A 26,164-nucleotide genomic window follows, 5' to 3' on the forward strand; every position below is an offset into this window, starting at 1 on the left:
TCTATAGAGATGTCTCTGCCTGCACATAGCCATCTCTTATTTGACCTAGAGGTCTCTCATCCACACCTAGATGTCTCTGCCTGCACATAGCCATCTCTTATCTAACCTAGAGGTCTCTTATCCACACCTAGATGTCTCTGCCTGCACATAGCCGTCTCTTATCTGACCTAGTGGTCTCTTATCCACACCTAGATGTCTCTGCCTGCATATAGCCGTCTCTTACCTGAACATAGAGGTCTCTTATCCACACACAGATGTCTCTGCCTGCACATACCCGTCTCTTATCTGACCTAGAGGTCTCTTATCCACACCTGGATGTCTCTGCCTGCACATAGCCGTCTCTTATCTGTACATAGAGGTCTCTTATCCACACCTAGATGTCTCTGCCTGCACCTAGCCTCTCTTATCTGACCTAGAGGTCTCTTATCCTCACCTAGATGTCTCTGCCTGCACATAGCTGTCTCTTATCTGTACATAGAGGTCTCTTATCCACACCTAGATGTCTCTGCCTGCACCTAGCCTCTCTTATCTGACCTAGAGGTCTCTTATCCTCACCTAGATGTCTCTGCCTGCACCTAGCCGTCTCTCATCTGACCTAGAGGTCTCTTATCCACACCTAGATGTCTCTGCCTGCACATAGCTGTCTCTTATCTGTACATAGAGGTCTCTTATCCACACCTAGATGTCTCTGCCTGCACATAGCCGTCTCTCATCTGACCTAGAGGTCTCTTATCCACACCTAGATGTCTCTGCATGCACATAGCCGTCTCTTATCTGACCTAGAGGTCTCTTATCCACACCTAGATGTCTCTGCCTGCACATAGCCGTCTCTTATTTGACCTAGAGGTCTCTTATCCACACCTAGATGTCTCTGCCTGCTCATAGCTGTCTCTTATCTGTAAATAGAGGTCTCTTATCCATACCTAGATGTCTCTGCCTGCTCATAGCTGTCTCTTATCTGTAAATAGAGGTCTCTTATCCATACCTAGATGTCTCTGCCTGCATATAGCCGTCTCTTATCTGTACATAGAGGTCTCTCATCCACACCTAGATGTCTCTGACTGCTCATAGCTGTCTCTTATCTGTACATAGAGGTCTCTCATCCATACCTAGATGTCTCTGCCTGCACATAGCCGTCTCTTATCTGACCTAGAGGTCTCTCATCCACACCTAGATGTCTCTGCATGCACATAGCCGTCTCTTATCTGACCTTGAGGTCTCTCATCCACACCTAGATGTCTCTGCCTGCACATAGCTGTCTCTTATCTGACCTTGAGGTCTCTCATCCACACCTAGATGTCTCTGCCTGCACATTGCTGTCTCTTATCTGACCTAGAGGTCTCTCATCCATACCTAGATGTCTCTGCCTGCACATAGCCGTCTCTTATCTGACCTAGAGGTCTCTCATCCATACCTAGATGTCTCTGCCTGCACATAGCCGTCTCTTATCTGACCTAGAGGTCTCTTATCCACACCTAGATGTCTCTGCCTGCACATAGCCGTCTCTTATCTGTACATAGAGGTCTCTCATCCACACCTAGATGTCTCTGCCTGCACATAGCTGTCTCTTATCTGTACATAGAGGTCTCTTATCCACACCTAGATGTCTCTGCCTGCACATAGCCATCTCTTATCTGTACATAGAGGTCTCTTATCCACACCTAGATGTCTCTTCCTGCACATAGCTGTCTCTTATCTGTACATAGAGGTCTCTCATCCACACCTGGATGTCTCTGCCTGCACATAGCTGTCTCTTATCTGTACATAGAGGTCTCTTATCCACACCTAGATGTCTCTGCCTGCACATAGCCGTCTCTTATCTGTACATAGAGGTCTCTCATCCACACCTGGATGTCTCTGCCTGCACATAGCCGTCTCTTATCTGACCTAGAGGTCTCTCATCCACACCTAGATGTCTCTGCCTGCACATAGCCGTCTCTTATCTGTACATAGAGGTCTCTTAGCCACACCTAGATGTCTCTACCTGCACATAGCCGTCTCCTATCTGACCTAGAGGTCTCTTATCCATACCTAGATGTCTCTGCCTGCACATAGCTGTCTCTTATCTGACGTAGAGGTCTCTTATCCACACCTAGATGTCTCTGCCTGCACATAGCCGTCTCCTATCTGACCTAGAGGTCTCTTAGCCACACCTAGATGTCTCTACCTGCACATAGCCGTCTCCTATCTGACGTAGAGGTCTCTTATCCACACCTAGATGTCTCTGCCTGCACATAGCCGTCTCTTATCTGACCTAGAGGTCTCTTATCCACACCTGGATGTCTCTACCTGCACATAGCCGTCTCCTATCTGACCTAGAGGTCTCTTATCCACACCTAGATGTCTCTGCCTGCACATAGCTGTCTCTTATCTGACGTAGAGGTCTCTTATCCACACCTAGATGTCTCTGCCTGCACATAGCCGTCTCTTATCTGACCTTGAGGTCTCTCATCCTCACCTAGATGTCTCTGCATGCACATAGCTGTCTCTTATCTGACGTAGAGGTCTCTTATCCACACATAGATGTCTCTGCCTGCACATAGCCGTCTCTTATCTGACCTAGAGGTCTCTCATCCATACCTAGATGTCTCTGCCTGCACATAGCCGTCTCTTATCTGACCTAGAGGTCTCTTATCCACACCTAGATGTCTCTGCCTGCACATAGCCGTCTCTTATCTGACCTAGAGGTCTCTCATCCATACCTAGATGTCTCTGCCTGCACATAGCCGTCTCTTATCTGACCTTGAGGTCTCTCATCCTCACCTAGATGTCTCTGCATGCACATAGCTGTCTCTTATCTGACGTAGAGGTCTCTTATCCACACCTAGATGTCTCTGCCTGCACATAGCCGTCTCTTATCTGACCTAGAGGTCTCTTATCCACACCTGGATGTCTCTGCCTGCACATAGCTGTCTCTTATCTGTACATAGAGGTCTCTTATCCACACCTAGATGTCTCTGCCTGCACATAGCCGTCTCTTATCTGACCTAGAGGTCTCTTATCCACACCTAGATGTCTCTGCCTGCACATAGCTGTCTCTTATCTGTACATAGAGGTCTCTTATCCACACCTGGATGTCTCTGCCTGCACATAGCCGTCTCTTATCTGACCTAGAGGTCTCTCATCCATACCTAGATGTCTCTGCCTGCACATAGCCGTCTCTTATCTGACCTAGAGGTCTCTTATCCACACCTGGATGTCTCTGCATGCACATAGCCGTCTCTTATCTGACCTAGAGGTCTCTTATCCACACCTAGATGTCTCTGCCTGCACATAGCCGTCTCTTATCTGACCTAGAGGTCTCTCATCCACACATAGATGTCTCTGCCTGCACATAGCCGTCTCTTATTTGACCTAGAGGTCTCTTATCCACACATAGATGTCTCTGCCTGCACATAGCCGTCTCTTATCTGACCTAGAGGTCTCTTATCCACACCTAGATGTCTCTGCCTGCACATAGCCGTCTCTTATCTGACCTAGAGGTCTCTTATCCACACATAGATGTCTCAGCCTGCACATAGCCGTCTCTTATTTGACCTAGAGGTCTCTTATCCACACCTAGATGTCTCTGCCTGCACATAGCCGTCTCTTATCTGACCTAGAGGTCTCTTATCCACACATAGATGTCTCTGCCTGCACATAGCCGTCTCTTATCTGACCTAGAGGTCTCTTATCCACACCTAGATGTCTCTGCCTGCACATAGCCGTCTCTTATCTGACCTAGAGGTCTCTTATCCACACATAGATGTCTCAGCCTGCACATAGCCGTCTCTTATTTGACCTAGAGGTCTCTTATCCACACATAGATGTCTCTGCCTGCACATAGCCGTCTCTTATCTGACCTAGAGGTCTCTCATCCACACATAGATGTCTCTGCCTGCACATAGCCGTCTCTTATTTGACCTAGAGGTCTCTTATCCACACATAGATGTCTCTGCCTGCACATAGCTGTCTCTTATCTGACCTAGAGGTCTCTTATCCACACCTAGATGTCTCAGCCTGCACATAGCCGTCTCTTATTTGACCTAGAGGTCTCTTATCCACACATAGATGTCTCTGCCTGCACATAGCCGTCTCTTATTTGACCTAGAGGTCTCTTATCCACACATAGATGTCTCTGCCTGCACATAGCTGTCTCTTATCTGACCTAGAGGTCTCTTATCCACACCTAGATGTCTCAGCCTGCACATAGCCGTCTCTTATTTGACCTAGAGGTCTCTTATCCACACATAGATGTCTCTGCCTGCACATAGCTGTCTCTTATCTGACCTAGAGGTCTCTCATCCACACATAGATGTCTCTGCCTGCACATAGCCGTCTCTTATTTGACCTAGAGGTCTCTTATCCACACCTAGATGTCTCTGCCTGCACATAGCCGTCTCTTATCTGACCTAGAGGTCTCTTATCCACACATAGATGTCTCAGCCTGCACATAGCCGTCTCTTATTTGACCTAGAGGTCTCTTATCCACACCTAGATGTCTCTGCCTGCACATAGCCGTCTCTTATCTGACCTAGAGGTCTCTTATCCACACATAGATGTCTCTGCCTGCACATAGCCGTCTCTTATCTGACCTAGAGGTCTCTTATCCACACCTAGATGTCTCTGCCTGCACATAGCCGTCTCTTATCTGACCTAGAGGTCTCTTATCCACACATAGATGTCTCAGCCTGCACATAGCCGTCTCTTATTTGACCTAGAGGTCTCTTATCCACACATAGATGTCTCTGCCTGCACATAGCCGTCTCTTATCTGACCTAGAGGTCTCTCATCCACACATAGATGTCTCTGCCTGCACATAGCCGTCTCTTATTTGACCTAGAGGTCTCTTATCCACACATAGATGTCTCTGCCTGCACATAGCTGTCTCTTATCTGACCTAGAGGTCTCTTATCCACACCTAGATGTCTCAGCCTGCACATAGCCGTCTCTTATTTGACCTAGAGGTCTCTTATCCACACATAGATGTCTCTGCCTGCACATAGCCGTCTCTTATTTGACCTAGAGGTCTCTTATCCACACATAGATGTCTCTGCCTGCACATAGCTGTCTCTTATCTGACCTAGAGGTCTCTTATCCACACCTAGATGTCTCAGCCTGCACATAGCCGTCTCTTATTTGACCTAGAGGTCTCTTATCCACACATAGATGTCTCTGCCTGCACATAGCTGTCTCTTATCTGACCTAGAGGTCTCTCATCCACACATAGATGTCTCTGCCTGCACATAGCCGTCTCTTATTTGACCTAGAGGTCTCTTATCCACACCTAGATGTCTCTGCCTGCACATAGCCGTCTCTTATCTGACCTAGAGGTCTCTTATCCACACATAGATGTCTCTGCCTGCACATAGCTGTCTCTTATCTGACCTAGAGGTCTCTCATCCACACATAGATGTCTCTGCCTGCACATAGCCGTCTCTTATTTGACCTAGAGGTCTCTTATCCACACCTAGATGTCTCTGCCTGCACATAGCCGTCTCTTATCTGACCTAGAGGTCTCTTATCCACACCTAGATGTCTCTGCCTGCACATAGCTGTCTCTTATCTGACCTAGAGGTCTCTCATCCACACATAGATGTCTCTGCCTGCACATAGCCGTCTCTTATTTGACCTAGAGGTCTCTTATCCACACCTAGATGTCTCTGCCTGCACATAGCCGTCTCTTATCTGTACATAGAGGTCTCTTATCCACACATAGATGTCTCTGCCTGCACATAGCCGTCTCTTATTTGACCTAGAGGTCTCTTATCCACACCTAGATGTCTCTGCCTGCACATAGCCGTCTCTTATCTGACCTAGAGGTCTCTTATCCACACATAGATGTCTCTGCCTGCACATAGCCGTCTCTTATCTGACCTAGAGGTCTCTTATCCACACCTAGATGTCTCTGCCTGCACATAGCCGTCTCTTATCTGACCTAGAGGTCTCTTATCCACACATAGATGTCTCAGCCTGCACATAGCCGTCTCTTATTTGACCTAGAGGTCTCTTATCCACACATAGATGTCTCTGCCTGCACATAGCCGTCTCTTATCTGACCTAGAGGTCTCTCATCCACACATAGATGTCTCTGCCTGCACATAGCCGTCTCTTATTTGACCTAGAGGTCTCTTATCCACACATAGATGTCTCTGCCTGCACATAGCTGTCTCTTATCTGACCTAGAGGTCTCTTATCCACACCTAGATGTCTCAGCCTGCACATAGCCGTCTCTTATTTGACCTAGAGGTCTCTTATCCACACATAGATGTCTCTGCCTGCACATAGCCGTCTCTTATTTGACCTAGAGGTCTCTTATCCACACATAGATGTCTCTGCCTGCACATAGCTGTCTCTTATCTGACCTAGAGGTCTCTTATCCACACCTAGATGTCTCAGCCTGCACATAGCCGTCTCTTATTTGACCTAGAGGTCTCTTATCCACACATAGATGTCTCTGCCTGCACATAGCTGTCTCTTATCTGACCTAGAGGTCTCTCATCCACACATAGATGTCTCTGCCTGCACATAGCCGTCTCTTATTTGACCTAGAGGTCTCTTATCCACACCTAGATGTCTCTGCCTGCACATAGCCGTCTCTTATCTGACCTAGAGGTCTCTTATCCACACATAGATGTCTCTGCCTGCACATAGCTGTCTCTTATCTGACCTAGAGGTCTCTCATCCACACATAGATGTCTCTGCCTGCACATAGCCGTCTCTTATTTGACCTAGAGGTCTCTTATCCACACCTAGATGTCTCTGCCTGCACATAGCCGTCTCTTATCTGACCTAGAGGTCTCTTATCCACACATAGATGTCTCTGCCTGCACATAGCTGTCTCTTATCTGACCTAGAGGTCTCTCATCCACACATAGATGTCTCTGCCTGCACATAGCCGTCTCTTATTTGACCTAGAGGTCTCTTATCCACACCTAGATGTCTCTGCCTGCACATAGCCGTCTCTTATCTGTACATAGAGGTCTCTTATCCACACATAGATGTCTCTGCCTGCACATAGCCGTCTCTTATCTGACCTAGAGGTCTCTTATCCACACCTGGATGTCTCTGCCTGCACATAGCCGTCTCTTATCTGACCTAGAGGTCTCTCATCCACACATAGATGTCTCTGCCTGCACATAGCCGTCTCTTATCTGACCTAGAGGTCTCTTATCCACACCTAGATGTCTCTGCCTGCACATAGCCGTCTCTTATCTGACCTAGAGGTCTCTTATCCACACATAGATGTCTCTGCCTGCACATAGCCGTCTCTTATCTGACCTAGAGGTCTCTTATCCACACCTAGATGTCTCAGCCTGCACATAGCTGTCTCTTATCTGACCTAGAGGTCTCTCATCCACACATAGATGTCTCTGCCTGCACATAGCCGTCTCTTATTTGACCTAGAGGTCTCTTATCCACACCTAGATGTCTCTGCCTGCACATAGCCGTCTCTTATCTGTACATAGAGGTCTCTTATCCACACATAGATGTCTCTGCCTGCACATAGCCGTCTCTTATTTGACCTAGAGGTCTCTTATCCACACCTAGATGTCTCTGCCTGCACATAGCCGTCTCTTATCTGTACATAGAGGTCTCTTATCCACACATAGATGTCTCTGCCTGCACATAGCCGTCTCTTATCTGACCTAGAGGTCTCTTATCCACACATAGATGTCTCTGCCTGCACATAGCCGTCTCTTATCTGACCTAGAGGTCTCTCATCCACACATAGATGTCTCTGCCTGCACATAGCCGTCTCTTATTTGACCTAGAGGTCTCTTATCCACACCTAGATGTCTCTGCCTGCACATAGCCGTCTCTTATCTGTACATAGAGCAGACCCTCCAACATGACCCGCCGCACTGCTCTGTTTCTGGACTTCCCTCTTAATTTATGATTTCCATCACCTGTGTTGAACTAGTTAAATGATAAGAAAGCTGTTTCTTCACAGGTGATGGCAATAATAAATTAAGAGGGAAGTCCAGAAACAGAGCATTTTGTACCTAGTGGGGCGGGTCATGTTGGAGGGTATGATAGAGGTCTCTGTTGTAGGATTTCCGGCTCACACTACATTTCCCATCATGCACAGAGGCTGGGGGCGGGGTCAGATGTCACGTGGTGCCGGAAGTAGATTTTATTGACCTTGTTCTCCAACAACATGAGACTGTTGCCGGTTCTGTCTAAGAGACTGCTCTATGTGACATCCTGGGGGTGAGAGACGCTGTGTGACTGCTCTATGTGACATCCTGGGGGTGAGAGAGGCTGTGTGACTGCTCTATGTGACATCCTGGGGGTGAGAGATGCTGTGTGACTGCTCTATGTGACATCCTGGGGGTGAGAGACGCTGTGTGACTGCTCTATGTGACATCCTGGGGGTGAGAGACGCTGTGTGACTGCTCTATGTGACATCCTGGAGGTGAGAGACGCTGTGTGACTGCTCTATGTGACATCCTGGAGGTGAGAGACGCTGTGTGACTGCTCTATGTGACATCCTGGGGGTGAGAGACGCTGTGTGACTGCTCTATGTGACATCCTGGAGGTGAGAGACGCTGTGTGACTGCTCTATGTGACACCCTGGGGGTGAGAGAGGCTGTGTGACTGCTCTATGTGACATCCTGGGGGTGAGAGACGCTGTGTGACTGCTCTATGTGACATCCTGGAGGTGAGAGACGCTGTGTGACTGCTCTATGTGACATCCTGGGGGTGAGAGACGCTGTGTGACTGCTCTATGTGACATCCTGGAGGTGAGAGACGCTGTGTGACTGCTCTATGTGACATCCTGGGGGTGAGAGAGGCTGTGTGACTGCTCTATGTGACATCCTGGGGGTGAGAGACGCTGTGTGACTGCTCTATGTGACATCCTGGGGGTGAGAGACGCTGTGTGACTGCTCTATGTGACATCCTGGAGGTGAGAGACGCTGTGTGACTGCTCTATGTGACATCCTGGGGGTGAGAGAGGCTGTGTGACTGCTCTATGTGACATCCTGGGGGTGAGAGACGCTGTGTGACTGCTCTATGTGACATCCTGGGGGTGAGAGACGCTGTGTGACTGCTCTATGTGACATCCTGGAGGTGAGAGACGCTGTGTGACTGCTCTATGTGACATCCTGGGGGTGAGAGACGCTGTGTGACTGCTCTATGTGACATCCTGGGGGTGAGAGACGCTGTGTGACTGCTCTATGTGACATCCTGGGGGTGAGAGACGCTGTGTGACTGCTCTATGTGACATCCTGGGGGTGAGAGAGGCTGTGTGACTGCTCTATGTGACATCCTGGGGGTGAGAGACGCTGTGTGACTGCTCTATGTGACATCCTGGGGGTGAGAGACGCTGTGTGACTGCTCTATGTGACATCCTGGGGGTGAGAGACGCTGTGTGACTGCTCTATGTGACATCCTGGAGGTGAGAGACGCTGTGTGACTGCTCTATGTGACATCCTGGGGGTGAGAGAGGCTGTGTGACTGCTCTATGTGACATCCTGGGGGTGAGAGACGCTGTGTGACTGCTCTATGTGACATCCTGGGGGTGAGAGACGCTGTGTGACTGCTCTATGTGACATCCTGGGGGTGAGAGACGCTGTGTGACTGCTCTATGTGACATCCTGGGGGTGAGAGAGACGCTGTGTGACTGCTCTATGTGACATCCTGGGGGTGAGAGAGACGCTGTGTGACTGCTCTATGTGACATCCTGGGGGTGAGAGATGCTGTGTGACTGCTCTATGTGACATCCTGGGGGTGAGAGACGCTGTGTGACTGCTCTATGTGACATCCTGGAGGTGAGAGATGCTGTGTGACTGCTCTATGTGACATCCTGGGGGTGAGAGAGACGCTGTGTGACTGCTCTATGTGACATCCTGGGGGTGAGAGACGCTGTGTGACTGCTCTATGTGACATCCTGGGGGTGAGAGACGCTGTGTGACTGCTTTATGTGACATCCTGGGGGTGAGAGACGCTGTGTGACTGCTCTATGTGACATCCTGGGGGTGAGAGACGCTGTGTGACTGCTCTATGTGACATCCTGGGGGTGAGAGACTGTGTGACTGCTCTATGTGACATCCTGGGGGTGAGAGACGCTGTGTGTGACATCCTGTAGGTGAGAGACGCTGTGTGACTGCTCTATGTGACATCCTGGGGGTGAGAGAGGCTGTGTGACTGCTCTATGTGACATCCTGGGGGTGAGAGATGCTGTGTGACTGCTCTATGTGACATCCTGGGGGTGAGAGATGCTGTGTGACTGCTCTATGTGACACCCTGGGGTGAGAGAGGCTGTGTGACTGCTCTATGTGACACCCTGGGGGTGAGAGACGCTGTGTGACTGCTCTATGTGACATCCTGGGGGTGAGAGAGACACTGTGTGACTGCTCTATGTGACACCCTGGGGTGAGAGACGCTGTGTGACTGCTCTATGTGACACCCTGGGGTGAGAGACGCTGTGTGACTGCTCTATGTGACACCCTGGGGTGAGAGACGCTGTGTGATGTGAGTGGGGGCTGCCAGTTAGATGTATGTCGCAGTAGGCGGAGACTTGGAAGTTATATGTACATAATATCAATGCGTCTCTTATTGGCTATTACATGTGTGTACTACAGGTCCCAGGTGTCTCAGAGTGGGCGTGTCCAAGGCTATGCCCAGGCTGCTGAGGTAAGACTGTCACCTCCTCTCTCTAACAGTGTCTCTCTCTCTCTCTCATGCCCACTCCCTCTTTGTCAGCCTCTCTCTCTCTCTCTCTCTCTCTCGTGCCCTGTCGCCCTCTCTCTCCCCGTGTGTGTGTGTGTGTGTGTGTGTGTGTGTGTGTGTGTGTGTCTCTCTCTCGTGCCCTGTCACCCTCTCTCTCCCCCTGTGTGTGTCTCTCTATCGCTCTTGCCCTCTCCCTCTTTGTCAGCCTCTCTCTCTCTCTCTCGTGCCCTGTCGCCCTCTCTCTCTCCCCTTGTGTGTGTCTCTCTCTCTCTCTCGTGCCCTGTCGCCCTCTCTCTCTCCCCCTGTGTGTGTGTGTGTCTCTCTCTCATGCCCTCTCCCTCTTTGTCAGCCTCTCTCTCTCTGGTGCCCTGTCGCCCTCTCTCTCCCCCTGTGTGTGTCTCTCTCTCGCTCATGCCCTCTCCCTCTTTGTCAGCCTCTCTCTCTCTCTCTCGTGCCCTGTCGCCCTCTCTCTCCCCCTGTGTGTGTCTCTCTCTCTTCTCTCGTGCCCTGTCGTCCTCTCTCTCTCCCCCTGTGTGTGTCTCTCTCTCTCTCGTGCCCTGTCGCCCTCTCTCTCTCCCCCTGTGTGTGTGTGTGTGTGTCTCTCTCTCTCTCCCTATCTCTGGCTCGCTCTCCCTTTTTGTCGCCTCTTGCTCGGCGGCTCGGGCGTTTCACATTTTCCCCCAGCAAGTGTCTTAGCGCCCGTCTGAACTGCGCGCTCGCTCACAGCCTATAGCAGCCGTTGTAGTTTTTATGTGAGGACATTGATGTCCGTGTGTGCAGACGCCTGATGTGGGAGGTGCTGAGATCGCTCAGGGGAACTCTGTAATACCTCTGCCTCCAGCACTGTCGGGACGGGATTGGCACGACACCCATTGCTGAGAATGCCGCCATTGAAGCCCAGTCCATGCCCCCAGGTGGCTGCAGCGTATGCTGTGGCTTAGGTATGCGACAGAACAGCAGGATCATCAGAACCGATATACCAGTCATCCAACACTTCAATCTGGGGGAACGATCCCTTCATCTGTACATCTTCTAAGTACATGGGAAGTGGACAGGGGGGTCAACAAGATGTGGACATGGCGGCATCTCAGTTGACGCATAAGGAATCCACGGACACTTCTGGAATGTCTGCTCCCTTGGAGCTTCCATCTGATCTACCTGTTCAGTTCAATATCAATGCTTCAGCTGGAGCTCAGGAAGCTAAAACGTGGGAACTCTGGTGGCACTGCGCCGGCAATGAGTGTCCTTCATCTACACCAACCTTCTAATCATGGCTGAGGGCCCAGTGTGAGGCCTTCACCCAAGATTACATCTCATATGTCAGGGCCTCCTCCCCCCCCCCCCCAGAGTCTGACCTGACCAGCTGTAGAAGCCATGACCCTGAGAGCTAAGCTTGTGGTACAGCGTGTAGTAAAGCATGCTCGAGTCTAGTCTAAGAATCCTGTTTTGGACAAGGATCGACCTTCTTAGGACCAGAATCTCTTTATAGCTCAAAGTGGCCTTGTAAGCCTGACCTTAGACCGAGCGAGAAGCAGAGGAGTCTCTTTGGTGTCTCTAAGGCTATTGCAGTCCTCTGTATATGAGATCCAGGAATTGGGAGGGTGCGTTCCACTAGGTGGGTGGAAGTCTCTTGGGCATAGGGTTCAAGGGACCTCACCTACAGTATGCAGCTGTTATAAGCACATTAGTCTACCCTCTATTCGGGACAACTTTGGTATGTCACCAGTTTCCTTCTTTCCCCATGGAGTGGTGATACTGGAAAACATTGTCCTCTTCTCTCCACCCTGTCGGGTATCTTGGGACTTTTTTGGATAAAATCTGAAGTTCACCGGCAGCCAGTGGTGTATTGAGGGGACGAATTGTTGGAAGTAAATTTCTCTAACGTCCTAGTGGATGCTGGGGACTCCGTAAGGACCATGGGGAATAGACGGGCTCCGCAGGAGACTGGGCACTTTAAGAAAGAATTAGGACTACTGGTGTGCACTGGCTCCTCCCTCTATGTCCCTCCTCCAGACCTCAGTTAGAATCTGTGCCCGGACGAGCTGGGTGCACTTTAGTGAGCTCTCCTGAGCTTGCTAATAAGAAAGTATTTTAGTTAGGTTTGTTATTTTCAGAGAGCTTCTGCTGGCAACAGACTCCCTGCATCGTGGGACTGAGGGGAGAGAAGCAAACCTACTCTCTGAAGATAGGTCCTGCTTCTTAGACTACTGGACACCATTAGCTCCAGAGGGATCGTACACAGGAACGCACCCTTGGTCGTCCAATCCCGGAGCCGCGCCGCCGTCCCCCTCGCAAGAGCCAGAAGACAGAAGCCGGCGTGAGAAGCAAGAAGACTTCAAAATCGGCGGCAGAAGACTCCAGTCTTCATATGAGGTAGCGCACAGCACTGCAGCTGTGCGCCATTGCTCCCACACTAAACCCACATACTCCGGTTACTGTAGGGTGCAGGGCGCAGGGGGGGGCGCCCTGGGCAGCAATTGGGAACCTCTTGGCAAAAAGCAGCATATATACAGTTGGGCACTGTATATATGCATGAGCCCCCGCCATTATTTTACACACAAAACGCGGGACAGAAGCCCGCCGCTGAGGGGGCGGGGCTTCTTCCTCAGCACTCACCAGCGCCATTTTCTCTCCACAGCTCCGCTGAGAGGAAGCTCCCCAGGCTCTCCCCTGCAGAATCACGGTAGAAAGAGGGTAAAAAGAGAGGGGGGGGGCACATAAATTTGGCGCAAAAACAGTATATACAGCAGCTACTGGGTTAACACTAAGTTACTGTGTGATTCCTGGGTCATATAGCGCTGGGTGTGTGCTGGCATACTCTCTCTCTGTCTCTCCAAAGGGCCTTGTGGGGGAACTGTCTTCAAATAGAGCATCCCCCGTGTGTGTGTTGTGTCGGTACGCTTGTGTCGGCATGTTTGACGAGGAAGGCTATGTGGAAACAGAGCGGGTACAAATGAATGTGGGATCGCCGTCGACGGCGCCGACACCCGATTGGATGGATATGTGGAAGGTGTTAAATGATAATGTTACATCCTTGCATAAAAGGTTGGATAAAGCTGAAGCCTTGGGACAGTCAGGGTCTCAACCTATGCCTGATCCTACATCGCAGAGGCCGTCAGGGTCTCAGAAGCACCCACTATCCCAAATTGTTGACACAGATATCGACACGGATTCTGACTCCAGTGTCGATGGCGATGATGCAAAGTTGCAGCCTAAAATGGCTAAAGCCATCCGCTACATGCTTATAGCAATGAAGGATGTGTTGCACATCACAGAGGAAACCCCAGTCCCTGACAAGAGGGTTCATATGTATGGGGAAAAAAGGCAGGAGGTGACCTTTCCCCCTTCACATGAGCTAAATGAGTTATGTGAAAAGGCTTGGGAATCTCCAGATAAAAAACTGCAGATTTCCAAACGGATGCTTATGGCGTATCCTTTCTCGCCAGCGGACAGGTTACGCTGGGAATCCTCCCCTAGGGTAGACAAAGCTTTAACACGCTTATCCAAGAGGGTGGCCCTGCCGTCACAGGATACGGCCTCCCTAAAAGATGCTGCGGATAGAAAGCAGGAAGGTATCCTGAAGTCCATTTATACACATTCAGGTACCTTACTACGGCCGGCAATTGCGTCGGCCTGGATGTGTAGTGCTGTAGCAGCATGGACAGATACCTTATCTGAGGAACTTGATACCTTGGACAAGGATACTATGGGGTATATGCAATTCACGGCGAATCGCGGCAAATTATCGCCGTTTTTTAATTCGACACAATTCGACAGGTGAATTCCGGCAGGTGGCTGCCGGAATTCACCATATTCAATGAAAAACGGATTCGACATTCCCGCGGGCGAAAAACGGCCGATTTGCCGGATTTTGCCGCGATTTTAAAAATCGGGGAAAAATGGCGTGGGGTCCCCCCTCCAAAGCATAACCAGCCTCGGGCTCTTCGAGCTGGTCCTGGTTCTAAAAATGCAGGGGAAAAATTGACAAGGGATCCCCCGTATTTTTAAAACCAGCATCGGGCTCTGCGCCTGGTGCTGGTGCAAAAAATACGGGGGACAAAACGAGTAGGGGTCCCCCGTATTTTTCACACCAGCATCGGGCTCCACTAGCTGGACAGATAATGCCACAGCCGGGGGGTCACTTTTATGCCGTGCCCTGCGGCCGTGGCATTAAATATCCAACTAGTCACCCCTGGCCGGGGTACCCTGAGGGAGTGGGGACCCCTTCAATCAAGGGGTCCCCCCCCCCCCCCAGCCACCCAAGGGCCAGGGGTGAAGCCCGAGGCTGTCCCCCCCCCATCCATTGGCTGCGGATGGGAGGCTGATAGCCTTGAGTAAAATGACAGAATATTGTTTTTTCCAGAAGAACTACAAGTCCCAGCAAGCCTCCCCCGCAAGCTGGTACTTGGAGAACCACAAGTACCAGCATGCGGGAGAAAAACGGGCCCGCTGGTACCTGTAGTTCTACTGGGGAAAAAAATGCCCAAATAAAAACAGTACACAGACACCGTGACAAGTAAAACTTTATTACATACTGCCGACACACACATACTTACCTATGTTCACACGCCGACATCGGTCCTCTTCTCCATGTAGAATCCACGGATACCTGAAAAGAAAAGTTCAATATACTCACCTCAGCCAGGGTCCAGAGATAAATCCACGGACTTGGCAAAAAAAGAAAACGAACACCGATCCACCGGACTGAAAGGGGTCCCATGCTGACACATGAGACCCCTTTTTTCAGGGATTTTACCATTCCATCTAAAAAAAAAAAAAAAATAATAATAATTATTATTTTTAAAAATATATAAATAATACTTGTGCCTCCAAAAAAGACAAACCAAGTACCTAATCCCTTCTAATATAAATAGATCTGCTATTCCAAAAAAAAAAACACAAAAAAAACATGTTTAAAATTTTTTTTATTTGTTTTCACCCTCCAAAGTGTGGTGGATTGAAAATGACGAATTTACTGTCTAAAAGCACTGCTGTCGAATTTCCAAACTTGAATTGAATATGCTTTTGTCGAATTGCAGCACTTGTATCATTGCAGAAAAGTCGAATTTGCAAAAAGTAGAATTTCAAAAAGTCGAATTTTGAAAGTCCGTTTTTTTGACGGAAAGCACTGAATTGCATTGACGAATTTGTTTTTTTTTGGCGAAAATGACCCGAAATTCGACAATTTCGGGAATTCGACCGCAATTGCATATACCCCTATATTACTAACCCTGGGGCATATAAAAGACGCTGTCCTATATATGAGAGATGCTCAAAGAGACAGTAGCCTACTGGGCTCTAGAATAAATTCAATGTCGATTTCTGCCAGAAGGGTCCTGTGGACTCGGCAATGGACAGGCGATGCCGACTCAAAAAGGCACATGGAGGTTTTACCTTATAAGGAATTGTTTGGGGACGGTCTCTCGGACCTGGTCTCCACAGCTACGGCTGGAAAGTCAAATTTTTTGCCATATGTTCCCTCACAACCTAAGAAAGCACCGTATTACCAAATGCAGTCCTTTCGATCACAAAAAGGCAAGAAAGTCCGAGGTGCGTCCTTTCTTGCCAGAGGCAGGGGTAGAGGAAAGAAGCGGCACAATACAGCTAGTTCCCAGGAACAGAAGTCCTCCCCGGCTTCCACTAAATCCACTGCATGACGCTGGGGCTCCACAGGCGGAGCCAGGCCCGGTGGGGGCGCATCTCCGAAATTTCAGCCACAAGTGGGTTCACTCACAGGTGGATCCCTGGGCTATAGAGAATGTGTCTCAGGGATACAAGCTGGAATTCGAAGTGATGCCCCCTCACCATTACCTCAAATCGGCCCTGCCAGCTTCCCCCATAGAGAGGGAAATAGTGTTAGCGGCAATTCACAAATTATATCTCCAGCAGGTGGTGGTAAAGGTTCCCCTCCTTCAACAGGGAAGGGGTTACTATTCGACAATGTTTGTGGTACCGAAACCGGACGGTTCGGTCAGACCCATATTGAATTTAAAATCCCTGAACATATACCTGAAAAGGTTCAAGTTCAAGATGGAATCGCTCAGAGCGGTCATCGCAAGCCTGAGGAGGGGGATTTTATGGTGTCTCTGGACATCAAGGATGCTTACTTGCATGTCCCCATTTATCCACCTCATCAGGAGTACCTCAGATTTGTGGTACAGGATTGTCATTACCAATTCCAGACGTTGCCGTTTGGTCTCTCCGCGGCACAGACCATATTTACCAAGGTAATGGCAGTAATGATGGTGCTCCTGAGAAAGCAAGGAGTCACAATTATCCCATACTTGGACGATCTCCTCATAAAGGCGAGGTCCAGAGAGCAGTTGCTGATCAGCGTAGCACGCTCTCGGGAAGTGTTACAACAGCACGGCTGGATTCTGAATATTCCAAAGTCGCAGCTGATTCCTACGACGCGTCTGCCCTTCCTGGGCATGATTCTGGACACAGACCCGAAGAAGGTTTTTCTCCCGACGGAGAAGGCTCAGGAACTCATGACACTGGTCAGAGACCTCTTAAAACCAAAACAGGTGTCGGTGCATCACTGCACGCGAGTCCTGGGAAAGATGGTGGAGTCATACGAGGCCATTCCCTTCGGCAGGTTCCATGCGAGAACCTTTCAATGGGATCTGTTGGACAAGTGGTCCGGATCGCATCTACAGATGCATCGGCTGATCACCCTATCCCCCAGGGCCAGGGTGTCTCTTCTGTGGTGGCTGCAGAGTGCTCACCTTCTCGAGGGCCGCAGATTCGGCATTCAGGATTGGGTCCTGGTGACCACGGATGCAAGCCTCCGAGGGTGGGGCGCAGTCACACAGGGAAGAAACTTCCACGGTCTGTGGTCAAGTCAGGAGACTTGCCTTCACATCAATATCCTGGAACTAAGGGCCATATACAACGCCCTAAGTCAAGCAGAGACCCTGCTTCGCAACCAATCGGTGCTGATTCCATCAGACAACATCACCGCAGTGGCTCATGTAAACCGCCAAGGCAGCACAAGGAGCAGGGTGGCGATGGCGGAAGCCACCAGAATTCTTCGATGGGCGGAGAATCACGTACGAGCACTGTCAGCAGTGTTCATTCCGGGAGTGGACAACTGGGAAGCAGACTTCCTCAGCAGGCACGACCTCCACCCGGGAGAGTGGGGACTTCATCAAGAAGTCTTCGCGCAGATTGCAGGTCGGTGGGAACTGCCACAGGTGGACATGATGGCATCCCGCCTCAACAAAAAGCTACAGAGGTATTGCGCCAGGTCAAGAGACCCTCAGGCGATAGCTGTAGACGCACTAGTGACACAGTGGGTGTTCCAGTCGGTTTATGTGTTTCCTCCTCTTCCTCTCATACCCAAGGTGCTGAGAATCATAAGGAAAAGAGGAGTGAGAACAATACTCTTTGTTCCGGATTGGCCAAGAAGGACTTGGTATCCAGAGCTGCAAAAAATGCTCACAGAGGACCCATGGCCTCTGCCTCTAAGACAGGATCTGTTGCAGCAGGGGTCCTGTCTGTTCCAAGACTTACCGCGGCTGCGTTTGACGGCATGGCGGTTGAACGCCGGATCCTAGCAGAAAAAGGCATTCCGGATGAAGTCATTCCTACGCTGATAAAGGATAGGAAGGACGTGACAGCAAAGCATTATCACCGTATATGGCGAAAATATGTTGCTTGGTGTGAGGCCAGGAATGCCCCTACAGAGGAATTCCAGCTGGGCCGTTTCCTTCACTTCCTACAGTCGGGAGTGACTTTGGGCCTAAAATGGGGGTCCATTAAGGTCCAGATTTCGGCCCTATCCATTTTCTTTCAAAAGGAACTGGCTTCTCTTCCTGAAGTTCAGACGTTTGTAAAGGGAGTGCTGCATATTCAGCCCCCGTTTGTGCCTCCAGTGGCACCTTGGGATCTTAACGTGGTGTTGAGTTTCCTGAAATCACACTGGTTTGAGCCACTTAAAACCGTGGAGTTAAAATTTCTCACGTGGAAGGTGGTCATGCTGTTGGCCTTGGCTTCAGCTAGGCGTGTGTCAGAATTGGCGGCTTTGTCACATAAAAGCCCCTATCTGGTTTTCCATATGGACAGGGCGGAATTGCGGACCCGTCCGCAATTTCTGCCAAAAGTGGTGTCATCTTTTCATATGAACCAACCTATTGTGGTGCCTGTGGCTACTCGTGACTTAGAGGATTCCGAGTCACTGGATGTGGTCAGGTCTTTGGAAGGTTTATGTAGCCAGAACGGCGAGAGTCAGGAAAACTGAGTCACTGTTTATCCTGTATGCACCCAACAAGCTGGGTGCTCCTGCTTCAAAGCAAACTATTGCTCGCTGGATCTGTAACACGATTCAGCAGGCTCATTCTGCGTCTGGATTGCCGCTACCAAAATCAGTAAAAGCCCATTCCACAAGGAAGGTGGGCTCTTCTTGGGCGACTGCCCGAGGGGTCTCGGCATTACAGCTGTGCCGAGCGGCTACTTGGTCAGGTTCAAACACTTTTGCAAAGTTCTACAAGTTTGATACCCTGGCTGAGGAGGACCTTGTGTTTGCTCATTCGGTGCTGCAGAGTCATCCGCACTCTCCCGCCCGTTTGGGAGCTTTGGTATAATCCCCATGGTCCTTACGGAGTCCCCAGCATCCACTAGGACGTTAGAGAAAATAAGATTTTACTCACCGGTAAATCCATTTCTCGTAGTCCGTAGTGGATGCTGGGCGCCCGTCCAAAGTGCGGACTTCTTCTGCAATAGTTGTATATAGTTATTGCTTAAATAAGGGTTATGTTATGGTTGCATCAGGGTTTATCTGATGCTCTGTTATTGTTCATACTGTTAACTGGGTAAGTTTATCACGAGTTGTACGGTGTGATTGGTGTGGCTGGTATGAGTCTTACCCTGGATTCCAAAATCCTTTCCTTGTAATGTCAGCTCTTCCGGGCACAGTTTCCCTAACTGAGGTCTGGAGGAGGGGCATAGAGGGTGGAGCCAGTGCACACCAGTATCCTAATTCTTTCTTAAAGTGCCCTGTCTCCTGCGGAGCCCGTCTATTCCCCATGGTCCTTACGGAGTCCCCAGCATCCACTACGGACTACGAGAAATAGATTTACTGGTAAGTAAAATCTTATTTTCAAGTTCCCAAAATTGTGTCCCTGAAATTTATCGTAGTGTTATACTTCTCTACTCCCTCTCCCCCTGTGTGTCCCTCCCCACTCTGTCTCTCTCCTTCTCTAACCCGTCTCCCACTCTCTACCTTCCCCTTTTCTCGCACTTCTATTGCTTTACCCCCTTCTTCCTCTCCTGTGTTCCTCTCCTGTGTGGGAGGAGGTAAACAGAAGACAGGAGAGTCGGCGTGCATTAGCAGAGCGAAGAGGATGGGTGAGAGAGTAAAGGGAGATAAGGTCAGAGATGTAGATGGGAGAGGAGTGAGTGAGGGCTTTGTAAGCGAGTGTGAGAAGCTTGAAATGGATTCTGAAAGGGAAGGGGAGCCAGTGAAGGTCTTGTAGGAGAGGAGAGGTGGACGTAGTGCGTTTGGTGAGGAAGATGAGCCGGGCAGCAGCATTGAGGATAGATTGGAGTGGAGAGAGGTAATAGTCAGGGAGGCCAGTTAGGAGGAGATTACAGTAGTCCAGTCTGAAGATGACCAATGAGTGGATGAGGGTCTTGGTGGCTTCCTGGGTCAGAAAGGGTCTGATCCTGGTAATATATTTTAGATGAAAACGGCAGGTTTGTGAGAGGTGCTGAATGTGTGGTGTGAAGGAGAGGGAGGAGTCAAGGATTACTCCAAGACAGCGCACTTGGGGGCTAGAGGAGATAGTAGTGCCATCAATGGATAATGAGATACTGGGAGGGAGGAAGGGAAGATGATCAGCTCATGTCTTAGACTTGTTGAGTTTAAGAAAGCGCTGGGACATCCAAGAAGAGACAGCAGAGAGACAGTTGGAGATACGAGTGAGGAGAGCAGGGGAGAGATCAGGGGAGGAAATGTAGATTTGAGTATCAACAGCATAGAGATGATATTAGAAGTTAAAAGAACTAATGAGCTTACCTAGTGAGGACGTATAGAGAGAGAAAAGGAGAGGATCAGTAACAGAACCTTGGGGTACACCTACAGTTATTGGAAGTGGGGGGGGGGTAGCGTCATGAGAGGAGACAGAGAAGGAACGATCAGAGAGGTAGGAGGACAGCCAGGAGAGGGCTGTATCACGCAGACCAAGGGAGTGAAGGATTTGCAGTAGGAGCGGATGGTCCACAGTGTCAAAAGCAGCAGAGAGGTCAAGAAGAATAAGTAGAGAGAAGTGGCCCTTAGATTTAGCAGATAGGAGCTCATTGCAGACTTTTGTGAGGGCAGTTTCAGTGGAGTGCAGAGAGCGGAAACCAGACTGGAATAGGTCAAGCAGTGAGTGGGAGGAAAGAAAGGCAGTCAGGCGATTATAGACCATACGCTCAAGGAGTTTGGAGGCAAAAGGGAGGAGAGAGATGGGGCAGTAGTTGGAGAGAGTGTTTGGATCAAGGGTAGATTTTTTAAGAATAGGGGAGACGAGTGAGAGATTGAGGAGGTGGGCAAGATGGGAGCAGGCAGGAGGGGATAGGGTCAAGTTTGGAAGTGGTGAGGGTAGAGGTACGAATGAGGGCCGTGACTTCATCACCAGATACATGGGAGAAAGAGTTGGTGAGAGGGAAGGGGAGTTGGTGTCAAGGGATGGGTGGTGGTTGGTTGCTGACGATCTGGTGGGATGTGATGTCCTGACGTATGGGGTCAATCTTGGATGTAAAATAAGTGGCAAAGTCAAGAGCAGACAATGAGGAAGAAAGAGGAGGTGGTGGTGGGCAGAGCAGGGAGTTCACAGTGTCAAAGATGCGCCGGGGGTTGGAAGACTGGGTAGAGATAAGAACTTTGATTGTTTAGCGAGGGAAAAGGGAAGCACTGAAGGATGAGAGCACTCTCTCTCTCTTTCCCTCTTTACCCCTGTCTGTGTTCCCCTCTCTGTCTTTCTATATTTGTCCCCCCTTTCTGTTTCTCCTTCTCTCTCTCTCTCTCTCTCTCCCTATTTTTCTCTCTCTCTACACCCCTCCTCACTCTCCCTTCCTCTCTCTCTCTCTCTCTCTCTCTCTCTCTCTCGGTCTGCCTCTATGTCTCTGGTTTTCTCTGCCGCCCTCTCTCTGCCTCTCTCTCTCCTATTTTTATCTCTGTGTGTTCTCTTTAGAGTGTGGTCGACAAGGATGGGGTATCAGAAGCGGCATCTCAGCGTGTGAACGTGACACATAAGAGTGCTCCGGTAAGATGTACACAAGGTTGAGTGGAAATTTCTGACATATATTACCTGGGTCAGAATAGACCCAGATTGAGGAGAGAGAGCTATTGCCCATAAAGCCATGATGATGGAGCAGAGGAACCTGCGTATGATCTAATGATGATGATGATGGAGGAGAGGGACCTGTGTGAGATATGATGATGGAGGAGAGGGACCTGCGTGTGATCTGATGATGAGGATGGAGGAGAGGGACCTGCGTGTGATATGATGAGGATGGAGGAGAGGGACCTGCGTGTGATCTGATGATGAGGATGGAGGAGAGGGACCTGCGTGTGATCTGATGATGAGGATGGAGGAGAGGGACCTGCGTGTGATCTGATGATGAGGATGGAGGAGAGGGACCTGCGTGTGATCTGATGAGGAGGATGGAGGAGAGGGACCTGCGTGTGATCTGATGAGGAGGATGGAGGAGAGGGACCTGCGTGTAATCTGATGATGAGGATGGAGGAGAGGGACCTGCGTGTGATCTGATGAGGATGGAGGAGAGGGACTTGCATGTGATCTGATGATGATGATGATAAAGGAGAGGGACCTGCATGTGATCTGATGATGATGATGGAGGAGAGGGACCTGCATGTGATCTGATGAGAGGAACCTGCATGTGATCTGATGATGATGATGATGATGATAGAAGAGAGGGACCTGTGTGGGATCTGATGATGATAGAGGAGAGGGACCTGCATGTGATCTGATGAGAGGGACCTGCATGTGATCTGATGATGATGATGATAGAAGAGAGGGACCTGTGTGGGATCTGATGATGATAGAGGAGAGGCACCTGCATGTGATCTGATGATGATGATAAAGGAGAGGGACCTGCATGTGATATGATGATTATGATAGAGGATAGGGACCTGCATGTGATCTGATGATGATAGAAGAGAGGGACCTGTGTGGGATCTGATGATGATAGAGGAGAGGGATCTGTGTGTGATCTGATGATGGAGGAGAGGGACCGGTGTGTGATCTGATGATGGTGTAGGGGGACCTGCGTGTAATCTGATGATGATGATGGAGCAGAGGGACCTGCATGTGATCTGATGATGAAGGAGGAGGAGAGGGACCTGTGTGTAATCTGATGATGATGGAGGAGAGGGACCTGTGTGTGATCCAATGGAGGAGAGGGACCTGTGTGTGATCTGATGATGGAGGAGAGGAACCTGCTTGTGATCTGATGATGATGATGATGATGGAGGAGAGGGACCTGCGTGGGATCTGATGATGATGGAGGAGAGGGACCTGCGTGGGATCTGATGATGATGGAGGAGAGGGACCTGCGTGGGATCTGATGATGATGATGATGATGGAGGAGAGGGACCTGCGTGGGATCTGATGATGATGGAGGAGGAGAGGGACCTGTGTGGGATCTGATGATGATGGAGGAGAGGGACCTGAATGTGATCTGATGAGGATGGAGGAGAGGGACCTGCGTGTGATCATCTGATGATGATGATGATGGAGGAGAGGGACCTGCGTGTGACCTGATGATGATGAGGATGGAGGAGAGGGACCTGCGTGTGATCTGATGATGATGATGGAGGAGAGGGACCTGCGTGTAATCTGATGAGGATGGGGGAGAGGGACCTGCATGTGATCTGATGATGATGGAGGAGAGGGACCTGCCTGTGATATAATGATGGAGGAGAGGGACCTGCGTGTAATCTGATGAGGATGGAGGAGAGGGACCTGCGTGTGATCTGATGATGATGGAGGAGAGGGACCTTTCTGTGATCTGATGATGATTATAGAGAAGAGGGACCAGTATGTGATCTGATGATGGAGGAGAGAGACCTGCGTGTGATCTGATGATGATAGAGGATAGGGACCTGCTTGTGATCTGATGATGATGGAGGAGAGGGACCTGCGTGGGATCTGATGATGATGGAGGAGAGGGACCTGCGTGGGATCTGATGATGGAGGAGAGGGACCTGCCTGTGATATGATGATGATGAGGATGGAGGAGAGGGACCTGCGTGTGATCTGATGATGATGGAGGAGAGGGACCTGCGTGTAATCTGATGATGATGATGGAGGAGAGGGACCTGCCTGTGATATGATGATGGAGGAGAGGGACCTGCCTGTGATATGATGATGGAGGAGAGGGACCTGCGTGTGATTTGATGATGGTGGAGAGGCACCTGCATGTGATCTGATGATGATGATGATGGAGGAGAGGGACCTGCGTGGGATCTGATGATGATGGAGGAGAGGGACCGATATGTGATCTGATGATGATGGAGGAGAGGGACCTGCGTGGGATCTAATGATGATGATGATGGAGGAGGAGAGGGACCTGCATGTGATCTGATGATGATGGAGTAGAGGGACCTGCATGTGATCTGATGATGATGATGGAGGAGAGGGACCTCCGTGTAATCTGATGAGGATGGAGGAGAGGGACCTGCATGTGATCTGATGATGATGGAGGAGAGTGACCTGTGTGTGATCTGATGATGATGATAGAGAAGAGGGACCTGTATGTGATCTGATGATGGAGGAGAGAGACCTGCGTGTGATCTGATGATAGAGGAGAGGGACCTGCTTGTGATCTGATGATGATGGAGGAGAGTGACCTGTGTGTGATCTGATGATGATGATAGAGAAGAGGGACCTGTATGTGATCTGATGATGGAGGAGAGGGACCTGCTTGTGATCTGATGATGATGATGGAGAAGAGTGACCGGTATGTGATCTGATGATGATGGAGGAGAGTGACCTGCGTGTGATCTGATGATGAGGATGGAGAAGAGGGACCTGCGTGTGATCTGATGATGATGATGGAGGAGAGGGACCTGCGTGTAATCTGATGATGAGGATGGAGGAGAGGGACCTGCGTGTGATCTGATGATGAGGATGGAGGAGAGGGACCTGCGTGTGATCTGATGATGATAAAGGAGAGGGACCTGCGTGTGATCTAATGATGATGGAGGAGAGGAACCTGTGTGGGATATGTTGTTGATGATGATGGAGGAGGAGGAGAGGGACTGGCACGTAATCTGATGATGATGGAGGAGAAGGTCTGCGTGTGATATGATGAGGATGGAGGAGAAGGACCTGCGTGTGATTTGATGAGGATGGAGGAGAAGGACCTGTGTGGGATATGATGATGATAACGACAGAGGAGAGGGACCTGTGTGGGATATGATGATGACAGAGGAGAGGGACCTGCGTGTGATGATGGTGATGATGGAGGAGAGGGACCTGCGCGTGCTATGATGAGGATGGAGGAGAGGGACCTGTGTGTGATCTGATACACAGTTGGAGTATGTTCCTTTATACGGTGCTTGAGTTCATATGTATGTGACATCAGACAAGCTTCTCATGATCTCCTCTCTCTCCAGGAGTCACTCTCGTTTGCTGTGGGCATGTTCAATGGGTTAATTCACACAGAACAAGTGTTTCCCTTCCCCTCGGGTAAGAGATTATTTGATGCTTACTGATGTATTTAGTGGCTGCGGATGTCTGATTACTGTGTCGCTCCTCACCATTCACTGTGATATCTCCCTGATGTATCTGTCTTCCTCATCTCGCCCGGCTCTGACACTTTCTGTGCTCCTCTGCCATCTTCTAGCCATCTCCCTTTTTTCATGTTTGCCCCTTTTCTCTTATTTACAAACCCTCTAACTCTCTGTCCTCTGCCCACAGCGTTAAGTGAGGAGCAGTCTCAGTTCCTCAGTGAGTTGGTCGATCCAGTTTCTCGTTTCTTCCAGGTGAGCCCGATGGGAGATGTAGGCAGGTAGAGTTGAATGTGAGGGAGATGAGAGGCTAGAAAGTTGGGAAGGTATGGGACATTTGAGAAGAATATGGTGATAAATGGGAAACATATGGGACACTTAAGTACATGGAGAAAAGAATAATATGGGAAGGCATGGGACAATAGAGGACACGGAGAGGGTGAAGATGGAAAGTTGGGAAGGTATGGGACAATAGAGGATGTGGCAAAGGGAAGTTTGAAAGTTGGGAAGGTATTGGACATTTGAAGATATGGAGAGGGGAAGATGGAAAGTTGGGAATGGGACATTAGATGATGTGGAGAGGGGAAGATGGAAAGTTGGGAAGTATTGGACATTTGAGTAAGTGGAGATGGAAAGTTGGAAAGATATGAGATATTCGATGATGTGGTGAGGGAAAGTTCAGAAGGTATTGTATATAAGAGGACGTAGTGGGTGGAAGATGGAAAGTTGAGAATGTATGGGACAATAGAGGACGTGGAGAGGGAAAGT

The 26,164-nt window shown here is 49.8% G+C and overlaps 1 protein-coding gene across 3 annotated transcripts in view; it reads left to right on the plus strand.

Moving 5' to 3' along the window:
• The first annotated feature begins 8,062 nt into the window (after positions 1 to 8,062).
• Positions 8,063 to 26,164, plus strand: part of ACADVL (acyl-CoA dehydrogenase very long chain) — a 193,033-nt gene continuing 174,931 nt past the window's right edge. The window contains exons 1-5 of one of the 3 annotated variants that reach the window (XM_063930648.1): positions 8,063 to 8,193; positions 10,569 to 10,620; positions 21,834 to 21,905; positions 25,283 to 25,355; positions 25,587 to 25,651. In XM_063930648.1, coding sequence (XP_063786718.1) covers positions 8,141 to 8,193; positions 10,569 to 10,620; positions 21,834 to 21,905; positions 25,283 to 25,355; positions 25,587 to 25,651 — 315 coding nt within the window. In that variant the 5' untranslated portion in view covers positions 8,063 to 8,140. Of the gene's footprint in view, positions 8,194 to 10,281; positions 10,318 to 10,568; positions 10,621 to 21,833; positions 21,906 to 25,282; positions 25,356 to 25,586; positions 25,652 to 26,164 lie in introns of those variants that run through there. The other 2 variants (XM_063930649.1, XM_063930650.1) reach the window with 2 other exon arrangements.

The sequence above is a fragment of the Pseudophryne corroboree genome, chromosome 6 (assembly GCF_028390025.1).
Source record: "Pseudophryne corroboree isolate aPseCor3 chromosome 6, aPseCor3.hap2, whole genome shotgun sequence".
In the NCBI taxonomy this organism is placed as follows: domain Eukaryota; kingdom Metazoa; phylum Chordata; class Amphibia; order Anura; family Myobatrachidae; genus Pseudophryne; species Pseudophryne corroboree.